This window comes from Geotrypetes seraphini, chromosome 1 (genome assembly GCF_902459505.1).
Source record: "Geotrypetes seraphini chromosome 1, aGeoSer1.1, whole genome shotgun sequence".
NCBI classification, from domain to species: Eukaryota; Metazoa; Chordata; class Amphibia; order Gymnophiona; family Dermophiidae; genus Geotrypetes; species Geotrypetes seraphini.
The window spans coordinates 464,914,114-464,931,819 of NC_047084.1; the positions used below are offsets into that span (position 1 = coordinate 464,914,114).

The window sequence follows — 17,706 nt, forward strand, 5'->3', positions numbered from 1 at the left end:
AATGTGTCTAAAAATCACACAAGATTCCTAACACAGATTGCTGAAACAAAGGACAGAGCTCCCACTTGTGGCCACTGAAAGTGCTGCAGTTTAGGAATGAAATATGGCAGACCCAGGAGTAAAAGAACACTATAAAGCAGTGGTCTCAAACTCGTGGCCAAGGGGTCACATGCGGCCTGCCAGGTACTATTTTGAGGCCCTCGGTATGTTTATCATAATCACAAAAGTAAAATAAAAGAGTTTCTTGATCATATGTCTCTTTAGCTATAAATTACAATATTATTATTAAGATTTACTATGTTACTTAGCCAAAAGGAAAGATTTATAAACTATAAAAAGTTTTACCTCATGCAAAATTGTCATTTCTTTTCTAAGAAATTAACTATTTTTTCTGAGGCCCTCCAAGTACCTATAACTCCAAAATGTGGCCCTGCAAAGGGTTTGAGTTTGAGACCACTGCTATAGAGGGTGAGGGTGTAAAAGCCTGGCATAGGAGTCCCAGCAATACAGTCCTTGTCATTTATTTGTACTGCTCTTTGGGGGACAGGGCTCTTTGGTTTTACTTAGGCGATTTTTTGGTTGGCTAATTTTTTGGGTTCTCTTTGCATGTTTATTCTTGTTTAGGGTATTTTTTTTCAGTTGTGTTCTAATCTTTAGATTTTCCTTCCTCTCTCCCTCCAACTTTTCTTTCTATGTAGGTAAGAAATACCTCCAAACTGCAGAGGCAACGGTTTCGCCTTAGCTCAAAGTGCAATCCTCTTTCCTCATCCTTTGAAGCCCTCCTATTCCTTTCTTCTCACCTCAGACCTTCCTACAGCTCCCCATTTCTCTTTGCTCCCTCTATTCTCAGCTATTTTATTTCTTCAGATCGCAATGCCTCCTATCCAGGCCCTAAACAGGATTGAAGATGCTGTCTTCGACTACCCAGGCCTTAGTAACTGCTGATAAGTTTGTCCCTCTAGACCAGTGGTTCCACTTCACAACCCTGTCCTGGAGCCAGTCAGATTTTCAGAATAGCCCTAATGAATGTGCATGGAGCAGATATGCATGCCTGTCACCTCCATTATATGCAAATCTCTCTTGCATATTCATTAGCACTATCCCAAAAACCCGACTGGCTGGTGGTACTCCAGGACAGGGTTGGGAACCACTGCTCTAGACCACCTTCAACCTAAAGAAGAACATTATCTAGAGCAGGGGTGTCCAACCTGTGGCCCGAGGGCTGCATGCAGCCCTGTGAAGTATTTTGTGCGGCCCCGGTCGAAGGCGATGCAGTGTTTTCCTCTGCTGCCCCCGGGTGTTTACTGTCTTGCCGGTTCCCTCCTCTGTCTTGCTGCAGCGTTTGCACATTTGTGCGGCCCCAGAAACTTTTTTTTTCGGCCAACACAGCCCAGAGAAGACAAAAGGTTGGACACCCCTGGTCTAGAGCTAGACACAATACTTTAGGTAAAGTCTCAGCAACAAGGTGTACAGAAAGAAGCATTAAAACTGCCTTTATCTGGAAGGGGGAGGGGGGGTTTCACATGATGTTGTTCTCTACTTGAGTGGACATCTCGACTCACACACCAGCTCTGGGGCACTTCTTAAATAAATCCTACTTACCTCCAATGTATCTTTTTGGCAACCGCTGACATCTCTTAAGCAGTTGAAACCCTCTGCTATCAGGAAGCACTATTTTTGAGAGACATACTTTTGAGTTATGGTTCAAAACAAAAAAGAGGGAGATAAGCTGAAAGCACAGGACAGTAAAATGGCCAAAGTAAAGATTGAATATGTAGTTTCCTTACACAGGTTAGCATTTCAGGAACCCATCAAAATCTACACTGCCAAAGAGGACCTTATTTGAACTCCAGGCTAATAAGAATTCAATGGGCAGAGGATAGAATAGCACAAGAGTATCACGTCCATAACTTCAAGAAACATATTCGTAGCCTGGAAACAACTAATAAAACCATCTTGGACTGAATAGAAAACCAAGACAATCAAAACAGGAGAAAACACACAGTTCACTGGCATACCAGATAGTATTAAAGATTCTAAGTTGCAGGCCATGCTGGAGAAATGGCTGGAAGATATTATGGGCCCTGCTATGTCACAAATACCCATTATCCTCTATAGTGCACTGACTAGGCCAGAAAAAAAGACAGAGACAGTTGACCACAGCCAGTTATTGTCAAATTTCTAAATTTTGCTGACAAGAGGGTTCTAATTCAATTTTGCAAAACACATAGCTTCAAATTTGATCACAAGATGCTCCAAGATTTCTCCATGCAGGTTGCAAAACGACATCAAGCTATGGTATCCTTGTGCAGCAAGCTTCATAATCATCAAATAAAATTCTCTCTGCTTTACCCAGCTAGGGCAAGGATACAACACACCAATAAAGTACTCTTCATCGACACAGTGAAAGGTCTAGGAACAATTTGTAAAATCGCTGCCATCCTTTCCAGCTGGGGGTGATGGCAATGGCCCTTGAAAGACCTCAGCAAGATCATCCTTATGAACTCTGTTAAGTTTCTTGGTCCTCAAGAACCTATTACCCTGAGAGTTCTAGATGAATCAGTCCTTGTCAAAAGTATATTTATAAAATATATTGTATGACTTTATTACTACTATTTTATTGCTCTTAACTACATAAGGTGTTCGACGTCGATTGCTTCATCAAAGCACAGATTATTCTGATGCACAGTTTGGTTCCATGGCGCGTCTGTAGCAGTGTTTGTCCTCTAGGGTAGGCATCGCTCCATGTGCAATATGGGCTATAGGCTAGCCTGGAGAAAACCATGCCTATTATTGCTACTATTCCTATTTGTACATTTTTGTGGTTATACATAATACAGCATGCCTACCAATAGATTTACAGAAGTAGACCCACAGGCCCCAATTCTGTATAGTGCGTCTAAAGTTAAGCATGGTTTGGACGTCCCTGCAGATAGGATTATAAAAAAAAATTAGATGTTTTTTACAAAATCACGCTAAGCGCGAGTTAGATGTCCAAATTTGTAGACATCCTTTAGAGAATCGTATTTTAGACGGAAGTTAGACATCCAGAAGAACATCTATAATGTTGTCATGTTTCATTATTATGACGTTATTAGAATGGCGATTTTATGTTGTTTTTCATTAAAATTGTATACAGTGAAATGCTGGCAAACGTACAGTTTATATTTTTTTAATTGGATTTTTTAATCTTTTTTTTTTTAATTTCTCCTCTGTCACAGGGAGTGAGTGGGATTCGAACCAGCAATGTCAGGGTAGAAGGCTGTAGGTCTAACCAGTGTGCCAGAGTGAACTAGCAAGCTCCATAGCAATTGTAAAGCAAGTCTACTTTTGAGGGTGGTTTGGGCGATCGATAAGATGTGAGTTAGGTGGACGGGACCTAGGCGGGCTTTGAACACCTCCAATGCGTTTTGCTAAATAGGGCACATGAATACAAAGATATTGCATGCAAAACCTTCTATTTTTGTGGGAAAACAGCAATGTTATTTGCTAATTATAGGAAAAGATCCATTAACCGAGAGCACATGAAAAAGATAGCTTTATATATTTCTTGCTCCTTTGGACAACGAAAGCAGTGCTCTAAACCACTGAGCTAGTAGAGCTGTTTTCTTTCAGGTGGCTGTGATATGATACCCGAGGAGATCATACCTTAGGAAATCCCTAAGGTATCATATCACATGGCACAAAGAGCTACCTGAATGGAAACTGCTGTAGCTCAATGGGTAAAAGCCCTGTTTCCAAGTATGGTCAGCTCCCCCAGCACATATCCCAATTTTAATTGTTGCATTCTACCTTCCAGGTCACCCTGATGTTCTCACAATGAGGTCACCATTGTGCAGCTGGAGACCTCCATTTGCAATGAACTACAAGCCATGCTGAGGTCTGTATCTCTTTTTTCTGTTCTTAACCTTTGGAAATGAAGTTATCTATGCAATATATATATATTTTTCATGAGCCTTGCTTGCTTAATACAGTTCTTTCAAGAATTAGTTCATTGCAGCACTCTTTAGTCAGAAAAAAAGGGTAGCTTTTTAGTAAGAAATATAAAGCTATCTTTTTCATGTACTCTGCTTCAGTTAATGGATCTTTTTCTATAATTAGCAAACAACACTGCTGTTTTCCCACAAAAATAGAAGGTTTTGCATGCAATATCTTTGTATTTATGTGCCCCGTTTATGTGGTGCATTACTAAATGTATTTTGAGCTTAATAAAGCAAAAATAAAAACCCTATTAATCTATTTAGCAAAACGCATTGCAGACATCCAAAGCCCGCCTAAGTCCTGTCCACATTGCTCACGTCTACCTGCCGCCCAAGTCCCACTCAAAAGTAGACCTGCTTTTCATTCACCTACAATTTAGGCATTAGGTAGACGCACTCGGGCATTCAGCGATAGGTAAAGTAGTCAACAGATATCCAAATCGAAGCCTCTCCCACGCCACGCCCACACCTATTTCTTTAGGCGCAGCTTTTTTCCGATGGGCATCCATGAAATTGTGGACGTGTCTTGGAACTGATGTCCACATCCTTTGGATGTCCAAGTTCCAATTAACGCTCATTAAGACCCTTAAATTGCTTATTAACCACTTATTTGGACGCCTAACTCCCGCCTAACTGTAGGCGAGACAAAAGATCGCTCCTGCTAGGTTCACCACTGGACCACCAGGGAATTGAAAGGTATGCGGGGGAGGCGGGATGGAGGTAAAAAAATTGTCACTGTCAGCTGGGACAGGAGACAAAAGGGATCCCTCCTGTCCCGGTTCACCATGAGACCACTAGGGAATTTAAAAAGGTACGCAGGGAAAGTGGAAGGGAAATAAAAGTTTTTAGAGTCAGCGGGGACAGGAGGAGGGAGGGATCCCTCCTTTCCTGGCCCACCACTGGACCATCAGGTCTTACGGCAGGTCCAGCGGATGCCTGCAACAGGTTCAGGAAGAGGACAGGTGGATGCTGACAAGGAGAGATCCCATTTTTGGGCCATTTTTTTGGCCCCAAAACCTCAGCTTAGATTTGAGTATATACAGTATTAAAGGCAATTAAAAAGATGAAACTGGCAAAGTCTCAGACCAGAATTCTATAAGATTTTACAAAACAGCATCACTGGCCCAATGCAACGACTATTTACAGGGCTCTGTCTTGGAGAAAAACACAACTGACCAGATGTGTAACAGAGAGCATGTAATATTGCCTAAACCAGGCAGAGCCAATGATCAACTTGGTTCCCACAGACCATTATATCTCCTAAAACAGAACAAATTACTGGCTAATATCTTGGCCACTTGCCTGAAACAATTTTTATCCACACTTATACATACCGACTAAGTAGGATTCGCGCTGGGGCACTATGCCTCAAAGAGCTTGTAAAACGTCCTATCTGTACTGCAAGTTAAATCGGAGGCCAAAGACAGATCCATTATTGTAAGCCTAGATGTCAAGGAAGGCTTCAACATGGTCTCATGGAACCACCTATTCTGACGATGAATACATTTGGAATTGAGGGAGGCTTTATGATTTAGATAAGAGAGTTATATTTTCAACCTACAGCCCAACTTATTGTAAATGGATGCCTCTCAGAATCTTTTGCAATACACAGGGGTACAAGGCAGGGATATCCATTCTCCACTTTGTTGTTCCTATCCCTGGAACCCTTGGCCATGAAATTAAGATCAGAGGTTACATCAGAAGGAGGACTTGGTCAAAGAAAGGCCCCGGAGCAGGCCAGTGAAGTTTTTTTCTTTAGTCATTGAGCTCCTAAGGTACTAAAGGGTACAGGGTAGGAGGGGAGGTGGGAGTTGTGCTGCCTGATTCAGGAAAAAAATTGATTCGATTCAGCCATTTGAATCAATTTTTCGATTCGACTCGATTTTCCTGCCCAATTGGCTGTTTGTTTGTTTTTTCAAACATCCTGGTGGGTTTATTTTATAGCCTCTTTACCTTCTTCTAACCCCACTGGCACTGTGGTGTAAACAAAATAAACAAACAAAAAAGACTTTTCCTCTGTCTGTTAAATCCTAGCTCACGTTTGCGATCTATCACCAGCTCTGGCAGGATACACGTTTCAAATCTGACATTTTAATCACAAAACAGAAAATAAAATTAGTTTTTCTACCTTTTGTTGTCTGGTCATTATTCAAATCTTGTCGGACCCAGGCTCTGGTTGTCTTCTGATAACTTGCTTTCCAGGGTCTCCTTCTTTCTCCATGCTAACCATCCATCTGCCATCTCTGTCCTCCCCTTCTGCTCCCCTTCCTTCCCCTGGAAGTGTGGCATCTTTCCTTTTTCTCGTCTCCATCCACAGATCCACCTTTTCTCAACTACCCTTTCATCCAGCATCTCTCCCTCCTTCCCCACCACCCCAGGGTCAACCATCTCTCCCTTTCTGTTCCCAACTACCCTCCCATCCAGTATATCTATCCCATCTCCATACTATCCCTTGTGTCCAACTTCTCCCCCTTTCTGTTCCTTCCCTCCCTAAATCCAATTGTCCACCATATCTCTCCCTCTCCTCTGTTTATTTCTTCTCCTCAAAGTCCGGCATATGCACGTCTCTTTGAACCTCCCCTGTGTACTTCTACACCAGGGCCCCACTGAAGGCCTGCCCCCTACCCCTGAAGGCCTGTGCCATCATCCCTGAAGGCCTGTCCCTCCCCCCTTGAAGGCCTGCACCTCCCTGCCCAGGCTACCCCACCATGCTCTGCCCGCATGTACCCATTTTCTTACTTCTTTTCCCCTTCTTGCTTCTCTACTTCTCCTCTTCACTGTTTTCTTTCTTTCCCTTTCTCCCACCAGACCTTTTTCTCTGCTCACTCCATCCCTCTCTCCAAATACTCTTTATCCTATTTCCAACCCTATATTTCTCTTCCTGTCTCCTTTCTTATTCCCATCCTTTGTTCAGTACTTTTTTACTCCTTTATAGCCTAGTCCTATTGGCTCTTCACTCCTTGCCTCCTTCCCCTCAGCTCTCCTCTCACGCTGCCTACCCTTGATCTCTCTTTTTTTATTTTTTTTAAATCATGCAGCAGTCTGATGGCAGCAGAAGAAATGCTGTGCTGCTGTGGGTCCAGTCTCATGGCAAGTGTTGCAGGATCCTCCCTTCCTCCCCCCGAAGCCTGCCTGCCTTCCCCCAAGCCGACCTGCCACCGATTCCGCCTCCCGCCATTCATCCCCTGACCGCCGCAGCTGCTAGCCGACTCCATTTAACACCCCCCCTGCTGCTGCCGCAACTCCAAAAGGGCCAGGCGTGTGTAGCGATTGCACCCGCCGGTCCATAAGCCTTCCCCCGACATCAATTCTGATGGAGAGAAGGCTTATGGGCCGGCGGCAATCATTGCACACGCCTGGCTCTTTTGGATTTGCGGCAGCGAGCGGAATTAAATGGAGCCGGCGGGCGGGTCACAAGCAGGCAAGGACCAACAGCAGCATTTTCTATAGAGGCAGAAGATATGCACAGAAACACCACTGCCGCCTGCACTCATCTAAGCAATGCATCGGGCCCACCCTTTAATCCGGCCCTAGATGAGCTAGGGGGGAAGCCAGAAACCAGCACTTCCCGACTGACCCTCCCCCTTTGCCCTCTAAAGCAGGAGTGGCAGTGGCCGGCCAGCAAGAGGCAGTGCTGCCGCTCCTGCTTTAGGGGGCGAGGGGGGGAGGGTCATTAAGCAAATCAGGAGGCCGATTTTTTTTGTTTTGAATCGATTCGAATGGTGAATCGGGCAGCACTAGTGGGGAGGGAAGCATAAAGGGTATGGGAGTCACAGGGATATTTTTTGTTTTTTTAACCAAAGTGGGAGTGTTTGCTGGGGCTGATAAATCTGCTGGACCCATGGAGGGGTGCTGACTGGCTGGATACGAAGAGAAGGGAGAGAGAGGTGCTGGATATGGTCTGAGGATTAGAGGGGAAAGGATAGAAGTGCTGGACCCAATTGGTGGGGGACTGAAGCAGGAGGGAAGGAAGAAGTGCCAGATCCATATCTGGGAGCTGGAGGGAGAGGATAAAGAGGTGTTAGACCCATTGAAGGGGGGGCCGGAGGGAAGGTAGAGAGTTCTTGGACTCATGTGGGGTAGAAAGGTATTGGACTCAAACTTTCAGACTCCTAAGTAGTTTCCTTCTGCCGCAGTGCTTAAGGAAAGTTGGCGTTTTAGGTCACACGAGGCATGGGAGTGCTTATCTTTGAAGCTTTAATTCTCACCAAAAAAAGGTCGGGTCCAAGATGAAACAGGATAGCTACTGTAGCAAAAAACATGCTCTTTTAAATGATATTAAAACCAAAAAAAAAAAACCAACCTACACATTAGAGATATTTAAATCTAAAAAACAGTGAAAATTTGCATAAATGCATAAAGCCATATTTTTTGGGATGGTCATATCTTCAGCGTCACTTGACTGTAAAAACTCATATTGCAAATCTTGGAAGTACTTCATGGTACATGTCTGCTGGTAAAGTTGTACCCTCAGCTGACTTACCTACCAACAGCAGTATGGAGTCGAACTGTGCCAAAAATGTTCATTCGTTAATTTTTTTGCTTAGTTTGCTGACCTGTAGAAATGGAAGCACGTTCTAAAAGATTTCAAACTTGGCACAGAAACTCGCCCCAAGATGTTGTACCTAGGTAGTTTCCTTCTGCCGCAGTGCTTAAGCAAAGTTGGCGTTTTAGGTTACACGAGGCATGGGAGCAGATCGATTGCTTTTGTTCAACCAACCCTAGCTACTGACCAAATTTAGATCCAAAAAATTTTGCAGAGTTTCATTTGAGACCATAGACAACATCCCTGTAAAATTTGGTTGGATTTCAAGGGGAGGGGGGGGGTCGAGCGTGGGTGGTTTTCCCCCTCCACTTGACATAGAATGACCCTCCTGATAAAAGGACGGGCTCATCGCCCTTACTTTCTAGTGTTCATAGCCTGGAATGATAGGCGTGGGTTACAAAAGATGCCACAGTGACCACCTTGACTCCCAAAGATAACACCTCAAACAGTCTCTTGAGGACCACATCTACTTGGCAAGCTTGCATATTTATTTATTTAGATTTCTATCCCGTTCTCCCGGGAGCTCAGAACGGGTTAAAATTGACATCCACAATAAAGTTACAGGACAATAAAATTATAGGCATTCAAAGAATAGACAGGTGAGAAGACATAGAGAGAGAAGAGGAGGGGGAGCAAGGGGAACACAGGAAGGGAGGAGGGAAGAGAAGAATAGAGATGGGGGAGCAAGGAATTAAAGGAAGGGGAGGGGAAAAGGAGCATGGGAGGAGAGGAGAGAAGGAAGGGGAGCTAGGAGGTGGTTGTCCATTAGCACTGTTCAATTGAGTACCATGTCACCCTCACTCAAGAGAGAAGTGCGTTTTGTAACTTATATAACAAAGGAATCCACCTTGGGCTGAATAAACAGCTGAGACCCTTCTGGAGCATCCCACTGCTCCATGACTAAGACACTAATGACAGAATGCCAGGGAAACGTAGAAGACTGAACTCTCACACCACTCAGAGAGGAGAAGGTAGAAGGAACTGGCTGGGAGTCCAAATTCAGCTTTCGAAGGGATTTGGAAATGAGATCCAGTAGTCACAAATTTGAATAAGCACAGAACCGTGGGATCATCCCCCAGATCAAAAGCTAGCATGGACTCCAAAGTGCCTGACTGGAGCTCTGCATCCCCCAATAGGGTGGGTGCATCCTGAGACAATAAAGAACAGTGAGAAACATATCATCATCTGAATCTGCATCCATACCTTGGTCTCCCAATTCTGTGAAACAGGACCATTTTGGAAGATCTTGTCCCCACATGTGGTGTCTGGAGCGCTGCCAGACTATGCTACAACAGGATGGCTCTCCTGAAAGGCTTTCCACATCAAATTGACAAATTCCAGGGAAAATGATGATTCCTGAAAAGGGGACTCCAACTTGCATCTCTTGGGCACAGATGCATCTGTGCCTTTCTGTGTAGAACAGCTGCTGTTTTGAGGCCCAGAAAATGACATTAACTAAAGGTCTCTCCCCTCTCTTGCGCTGTCATGTCTCCACTATAGTGGAGAGGGGAGAAAGGGAAAGACCTTGACACAGCTATTTAGCAAAACATGATTCATGTCAGTCGCTGAGTCCCCTGCTCATTCTTGAGGTAATGAAGAGATAAGTAAATAATTGCTTTGAACAGAAGATATAAAAAAATTTTTGAATAGAAAATATATAAGTTGTATACAAAAGTGGAATCAGTGATAATATGTCTAAATCCCTGCCAATAATGATGTTCTGAACTGGCAAGGGTGGCATTGCTGATGCCCCTGAAGAAATTGAAAAATATATGCGATACCAAATAGTTTGTTTGAGAAGTGAACTTGAGTGGGTTAAACAGCGTTATTACTTTTGAGTAATTAATTAGAATATAAACATAATCATGGATTAATGAGAGAAAGCTAACAAGGATTTAGTCAAGGGAAGTCTTGCCTCAACAATCTACTGCATTTCTTTGAAGGGGTACATTAATATGTGGATAAAGGTGAGCTGGTTGATATTGTGTATTTAGATTTTCAAAAGGCTTTTGACAAAGTACCTCATCGAATACTTCTCAGGAAATCAGAAAGTCATGGGTAGGAGATAATGTCCTATTATGGATTAAGAACTGGTTGAAAGATAAAAAACAGAGTACCGGTAGGTTTAAATGGTCAATAGTCTCAATGGAAAAGGGTAAATAGTGGGGTTCTATCAAAAAGAATGCAAGAGAGAAGGTTCTATTCAATACACAAAAAAAAAATACCTACTCTATTCTCTTGAAATCTTAAAACACAATAGTTTGGGTTCCTTATTCCCACGTGCATCACTTTGCACTTGCACACATTAAACATTATCAGCCATTTTGATGCCCAGTCTTCCAGTCTCATAAAGTCCTCTTGCAATTTTTTACAATCCTCTTTGTGTCATCGGCAAATTTAATTATTTCACTAGTTATTCCCATCTCGAGATCATTGATAAATATATTAAAAAGCAGTCCCAGCAAAGACCCCTGGGGAACCCTACTATTTACTTGAAATCTTAAAACACAAAAGTAATTGTGTACCATAGACAATCCTTATAATAAGGAGGAAAAGCCTCAGATCCTCGTCTTCAGCCAGAACAAATCTCACTGAAAGACTAGAAAGGGTAAACACCTCACAGGCTTATAAAAAAAACCTCCTTGCTCAAGATTTACAAGGACTCATAAAAATTGAGCAAGGCAGTTTTTTATAAGCCTGTGAGGTGTTTACCCTTTCTAGTCTTTCATCAGGATTTGTTCTGGCTGAAGACGGGGATCTGAGGCTTTTTCCTCCTTGTTATAAAGATTGTCTATGGTACACAATTACTTTTGTGTTTTAAGATTTCAAGTAAATAGTGGGGTTCCCCAGGGGTCTTTGCTGGGACTGCTTTTTAATATATTTATCAATGATCTCGAGATGGGAATAACTAGTGAAATAATTAAATTTGCCGATGACACAAAGAGGATTGTAAAAAATTGCAAGAGGACTTTATGAGACTGGAAGACTGGGCATCAAAATGGCTGATAATGTTTAATGTGTGCAAGTGCAAAGTGATGCACGTGGGAATAAGGAACCCGAACTATAGCTATGTGATGCTGGGTTCTGTGTTAGGAGTCAATGCCCAGGAAAAGGATCTAGGTGTCATTGTTGAGGATACGTTGAAACCCTCAGTTCAATGTGCGGCAGCGGCTAAGAAAGCAAATAGAATGTTAAGAATTATCAGGAAAGGAATGGAAAATGAAAATGTTATAATGCCCTCGTATCACTCTATGGTACAGCCACACCTCGAATACTGTGTGCAGTTCTGATCTCCGTATCTCAAAAAAAGATACAGTGGAATTAGAAAAGGTACAGAGAAGGGCAATGAAAATGATAAAACGGATGGGATGACTTTCCTATGAAGAAAGGCTAAAGCGGCTAGGGCTCTTCAGCTTGGAGAAGAGACGGCTCAGGGGTGATATGATAGAGGTTTATAAAATACTGAGTGGAGTGGAAAGGGTAGATGTGAATCACTTGTTCACTCCTTCCAAAAATACTAGGACTAGGAGGTATTCAATTAAGCTATTAAGTAGTAGATTTAAAACAAACTAGAAAAAATATTTCTTTACACAATGTGTAATTGAACTCTGGAATTCATTGGCGGAGAATGTGGTGAAATCAGTTAGCTTAGTGGGATTTTAAAAAGGCTTGGATAATTTCCTAAAAGAGAAGTCCATAGGCTATTATTGAGATGGCTTAATGGTTTGGGGAAAACTACTGCTTATTCCTAGGATAAGCAGTATAAAACTTGGGATCTAGCTAGGTACTTGGGACCTGGGTTGGCCACTGTTGGAAACAGGATACTGGGCTTGATGTCCCATTATGGCAATTCTTATTGTTCTTAGAGTTCAGAGGAGAGCAACACGTCTAATTAAAGGGATGGAAAACCTTTCATACGCTGGGAGATTGGAAAAACTGGGTCTCTTTTCCCTGGAGAAGAGGAGACTTAGAGGGGATATGATAGAGACTTACAAGATCATGAAGGGCATAGAGAGAGTAGAGAGGGACAGATTCTTCAAACTTTTGAAAATTAAAAGAACAAGAGGGCATTCAGAAAAGTTGAAAGGGGACAGATTCAGAACGAATGCTAGGAAGTTCTTCTTTACCCAACATGTGGTGGACACCTGGAATGCGCTTCCAGAGGATGTAATAGGGCAGAGTATGGTACCAGGGTTTAAGAAACAATTGGTCAATTTCCTGCTGAAAAAGGGGATATAAGGGTATAGATAGAGGATTACTGCACAGGTCCTGGACCTGTTGGGTCGCCGCGTGAGTGGGCTGCTGGGCACGATGGACCCCAGCTCTGACCCAGCGGAGGCATTGCTTATGCTCTTAAAACTGTTATGGGTCAACTTTAAAATATTTGTATGACGCCTAGTTAGAATGTCACAATGTTTGGTGTCCTTATTATATACCTCTTTTGAAAAAAGAAAAAAGAGGGAGAGAGGTTTCAAGTTTTATTAAATTTGATAAATCGCTTATTACATACTAAGCGAGTAACAATTAAAAATATGTTATGTACAACCATAAGAAGGGGGAGAAGAAACCACTAACAGACAATACAGACAAACTGAAGTACGTAAGGAAGGAACAAAGGTAGGTAAAAGTTACAAATTGCAGTTTCTCTAGAGAGAAGAAAACGAAAATCTAGTAGGGGAAAAAATGGTAGGATGGATTTTTTGTTGTTTTTTTTACAATGAAATATTTTATAATCAAATTAAAGTGATTTAAAAAAAGAATATGTTTTAAATATTAAAAGAAGCTTTAAAAAGGAAAGTTTTTAGGTTGGTTTTAAATAAGTTCAGGTCTTTAACTTCTCTGATATATAAAGGGAGTGTGTTCCAGGTAAGAGGGGCCATAACTGAAAATATGTCGTGACGTCTGGTTCCAATGATCTTAGGGATCGAGTCGAATTATGTGGGATTAAAAATCGGTCTATGAATTGAGGTTCGTTGTTGGATAATGTTTTAAATGTTAGAAGTAATATTTTGTAGGTTATTCGTTGGTTAATAGGAAGCCAATGTGAGTCTATTAGAAAAGGTGTTACATGATCGTATTTTTTGCCATTGTGGATAATTTTAATTGCAGTGTTTTGAATTATTTGCAAACGTTTTTTTTCTTTTTGAGTGATGTTTAACAGGAGTGAATTACAGTAATCTAATTTGGATATGACTAGACAGTGTAATAAAATGTTCAATGATTTCGGTTGTAAGAATTTAGTCAGAGCGGATTAAACGCAAACGAAAAAAGCAACATTTTACCACATTGCTGATGTGCTCATGATACGAGAATTTGTCATCGATAATGACTCCTAGTAGTTTTAGTGAAGATACTATCTCAATTGGTGTATTGTTTATTAGAAAAGGAGCCGATAATTTTAGTCCCTGTTTCATTGGAAAGAATAAGGCCTTAGTTTTGGTGATGTTTAATGCTAGTTTGTTTTGTGAGAGCCAATTTTTTATTTTTTCTAGTTTTTGGTTAATTAAGAATATTTCATTAGAATTTTCAGGATTGAATGGGTGGGTCAGCTGAATATCATCAGCGTAAGCGTAAGTAGTGAAACCTATAGATTGACTCAAACTGAGTAGAGGTGAAAGAAAGATGTTAAACAGCAACGGAGATAGAATGGAACCCTGTGTGTTAAACTCACACAGAAGACATGGCCACATAATGCTTTCAAATATACAGTAATGAGGCCATTAAGTATTCCACAGCAATGCAGAGAAGAGACCAGCGGCTTCTGATGTATGGGCAGAACAATAAATTTTTATCCAGGGCAGCAAAGAAGGACTAGAAGAAAGAATTTAATGCCAGTTTAATAAAATTAACTACCAGTTATGTCTTATTCTGTCTGACTGGTGGTATAAGACCTTATACAGTAGAGGTCTGCACAGGAACGGGAATCACAGAAATCCCATGGGTCCCATGGGGATCCCCCCAGGTCCACGGGACTCCCGCAGGGATGGACGCTGGTTCTCTGGGGTTCCCACAGAAATGTCAGCCTACCTTTGTTCTAATGTTCCTTCTAAGCTTCTTCAATTGCCACTCACATGGGAGAGCTCTGCACATCCACCAACCAGGGAGACAGAGCTGGAGCTTAATGGTCAATCATGAGCACTTCCTTGTAGAAGTGCTCCTGATTGGCCATCAAGCTCCAGCTCTTTCTCCCAGATTGGTGGATGTGCAGAACACTCACAGTAGTGAGCCTTGGTGTGAGACCTCCCCTCAAAAATCTCATTGGCTCAAGCCTATCACCACTCATTACGGCATGTATGTATGTATGTGTGTGGAGTAGAACAGGTACAAGTGAAGATCTGTATCAGAAGTATTTCAGTACTTATATCTTCAACCTCCCTGATGATGGACTCAACTGAAACTCAGCTGGAGTTGGAGGCTTATGCTGATTTAACAATATACACTTCTCCCTCCGTATCTACGGGGGTTAGGGGCAGAGCCGGTCCACGAATATTAAAAAACAGCAAATAATATTCAGGCCGGTTCTGCCCCTAACCCCCGCTTTCCCCTGGCTATTTTAAGCCCTGTAAGCCCTGCCCCCCTTAAGCCTTACCTGGTGGTCTAGTGGGTTTTCGGGACAGGAGCGATCTTCCCATGCTCCTGCCCCGTGCAGACCTCTCACAGGAAATGGCTGCCTTGAGCTCCCGTAGTCTCTCGAGCCATTTCCTGTGAGCCATCTGCACGGGGCAGGAGAGTGGGAAGATCGCTCCTGCCCCCCAAAACCCACTAGATCACCAGGTAAGGCTTAAGGGAAGGCTTACAGGGCTTAAAATAGCCTGAAAAATTAAAATGGGTTTTTGGGTTTAAAACCAAATAACCAAATTCGCAGTTGCTGAAACTGCGGATTCGGAGGGACAAGTGTACAGAGGAGCATGGGAGAAATTGGGCAGTATAACTGTGCAGCTCCAGAACCAGACTACTCTGCATTAAACTGCTTCAGCCCAGCAGGTACCAATATAAAAAATGTAATTAAAAAAAAAAAGAGCAGAAGGGGAGATAATTGCAGTGCCGGGAATCTTCTTTCTGTTCCATCAAATTGTGCCTTAAATCTATTTCTTTGGAATAGTATTTTGTTGATATGCAAACCCCACCTGACCGGGGAGAGAGAGGGAGAAGGGGTATTGGTTTTATGCCTGCTCTGGCAGATGTCTGACTTTGTTTTTAATTTTCTGTAAAACTCAATTAAAGCTAAAATCAAAACCGTCAGAAGAAATTGCTGCTTTTTATGAGGGACAGGTAATTTTTAGAAGGGGGGGACAGAGGGGATTCCTCGGGGGGACAGGTAGGGACAGAGGAGATTCTGGCGGGGACGGGTGAGATTTCTATCCCTGAGCAACTCTCTATTATACACACGTCAGGACAAAAACAAAAGTGTCAACACACACAAGTAATTTTTTTGCAAGGCTTATATTTACATGTAGAAGAGGCGCGGATGTGTGCTGACACTTCCATTTTTGTTCCAGCATGCACACAAAATGTCACCCCAAAACCTCTGTACTGCATCTAGCAGGCTCCCCGATTAGTGTCCAAGTTCTGTGCACATAAAGCTTGCGCATACTTAACTTTCTATATAGTCTCTTATAGAAGGACATGGCAGTACTTGAGGGAGTCCAGAGAAGAGCGACTAAACTGATAAAGATTATGGAAAACTTCTCATATGCTGACAGGTTGAAAAAGCTGGGGCTATTCTCCCTGGAAAAGCGGAGACTTAGGGGAAGACATGATAGAAACCTTCAAAATCCTGAAGGGCATAGAAAAGGTAGACAGGGACAGATTCTTCACACTGTGGGGAACCACAAGTACAAGGGGGCACCCGGAGAAATTAAAAGGGGGCAGGTTTAGAACAAACACTAGGAAGTTCTTTTTTACCCAGAGGGTGGTGGACACATGGAATGCGCTTCCGGAGGCTGTGATAGGCCAGAGCACGTTACAGGGCTTCAAAGAAGGTTTGGATAGGTTCCTAGAAGATAAGGGAATTGAGGGGTACAGATAGGAGTAGAGGTAGGTTATAGGAATAGTCAGGGACCACTGCACAGGTGATAGGCCTGATGGGCTGCCGCGGGATGGACCTCTGGTCTGACCCAGCGGAGGCAACTTCTTATGTTCTTATTACTGTGCCCTCTTGGTAGAAACCTTACGCTCAGCCATCCATGCGTGGCTTTCTGCATTGGCCCCACAGGGCAAAAATAAGTTTTACACAAACACGTAGGCCCCCATAGTGCTCTGAATAGCTGCAGAAATAACAGAATCTATAACATTCATCATACTTATTTAGCTTTATTTATCCGAGTGCTGCCTGTTCTATCTGTAGCACTGCGTATAAATACAACAGACAGTAACAGAGATAGCATTGTGGATTAACAAAAGAGCGGTGCAGACTGCAGTCGTGTTGCTTGCAAGATAATTATAATAGAACAGCTCTATACTCTCCCAGGCCACCGCTCACCTTCTCGTACAGGTTGACCTCCTCGTCGTCGTCATGCGAGGCAGGCACCACGTCCTGCACCTTCTGCCCGGGGAGGGTGGTAGCGGCGACAGAGGAACGATAGCGCACACCAGGGGAAGCGCGGAACGCCACCGGCAACCGCGAACAAAACCGCCACAGCGACATGACCCTGCCAGAGAGCGACCTCACCAGGATCGACTCCGGAAACTGCCTCAAACCAAGCCTCGATCCTGAGACCGGACTCTGCCTCTCACTGGCCAAGCCGTCTGCCGGGTGTGACCAGGTCCAAGCCTCGTTTTCGAAACCAGAACGCTATCGTAGTGTCAGTGTGCGTTTCAAGCCTCTGTCTGAATAATTTTCTCCAGCGGTCTATAAGCCAAGTGCACCTGGGAGTCATAGTTCCTGGGCTTTCTTGTAACCGCTAGAGCCAAGGTTTTGGGAATTTGTATTATCACAGTGGAAAGGCGTGAGATAGACTAACGCGCTGCAAACATATGTAGCCTTGGTTCCGCTCACATACAGTCCCTGGGCCAGCTCGACGGGTCGGGCACTGGCAACCAGGGTTTACAAGAAGAAAAAAAAAAATAAAATGATATGAACGTCGGAGCTATTACCGCAGCGGCTGGCGCTAAAAACCATGCTACAGTTTTGTTTTAAAAAAGGGGGTGGGGCAGTTATTTACTTAATTACCTATCAAG

General features: G+C 43.1%; 1 protein-coding gene across 1 annotated transcript in view; it reads right to left on the reverse strand.

Annotated features, from left to right (window-relative positions):
- LOC117349938 (NADH dehydrogenase [ubiquinone] 1 beta subcomplex subunit 11, mitochondrial-like) overlaps positions 1–17,265 on the reverse strand; it is a 120,636-nt gene extending 103,371 nt beyond the window's left edge. Inside the window, exon 1 of the mRNA XM_033923707.1 lies at positions 17,009–17,265. Coding sequence (XP_033779598.1) covers positions 17,009–17,173 — 165 coding nt within the window. The 5' untranslated portion in view covers positions 17,174–17,265. The remainder of the gene's footprint in view (positions 1–17,008) is intronic.
- Between the last annotated feature and the right edge of the window lie 441 nt (positions 17,266–17,706).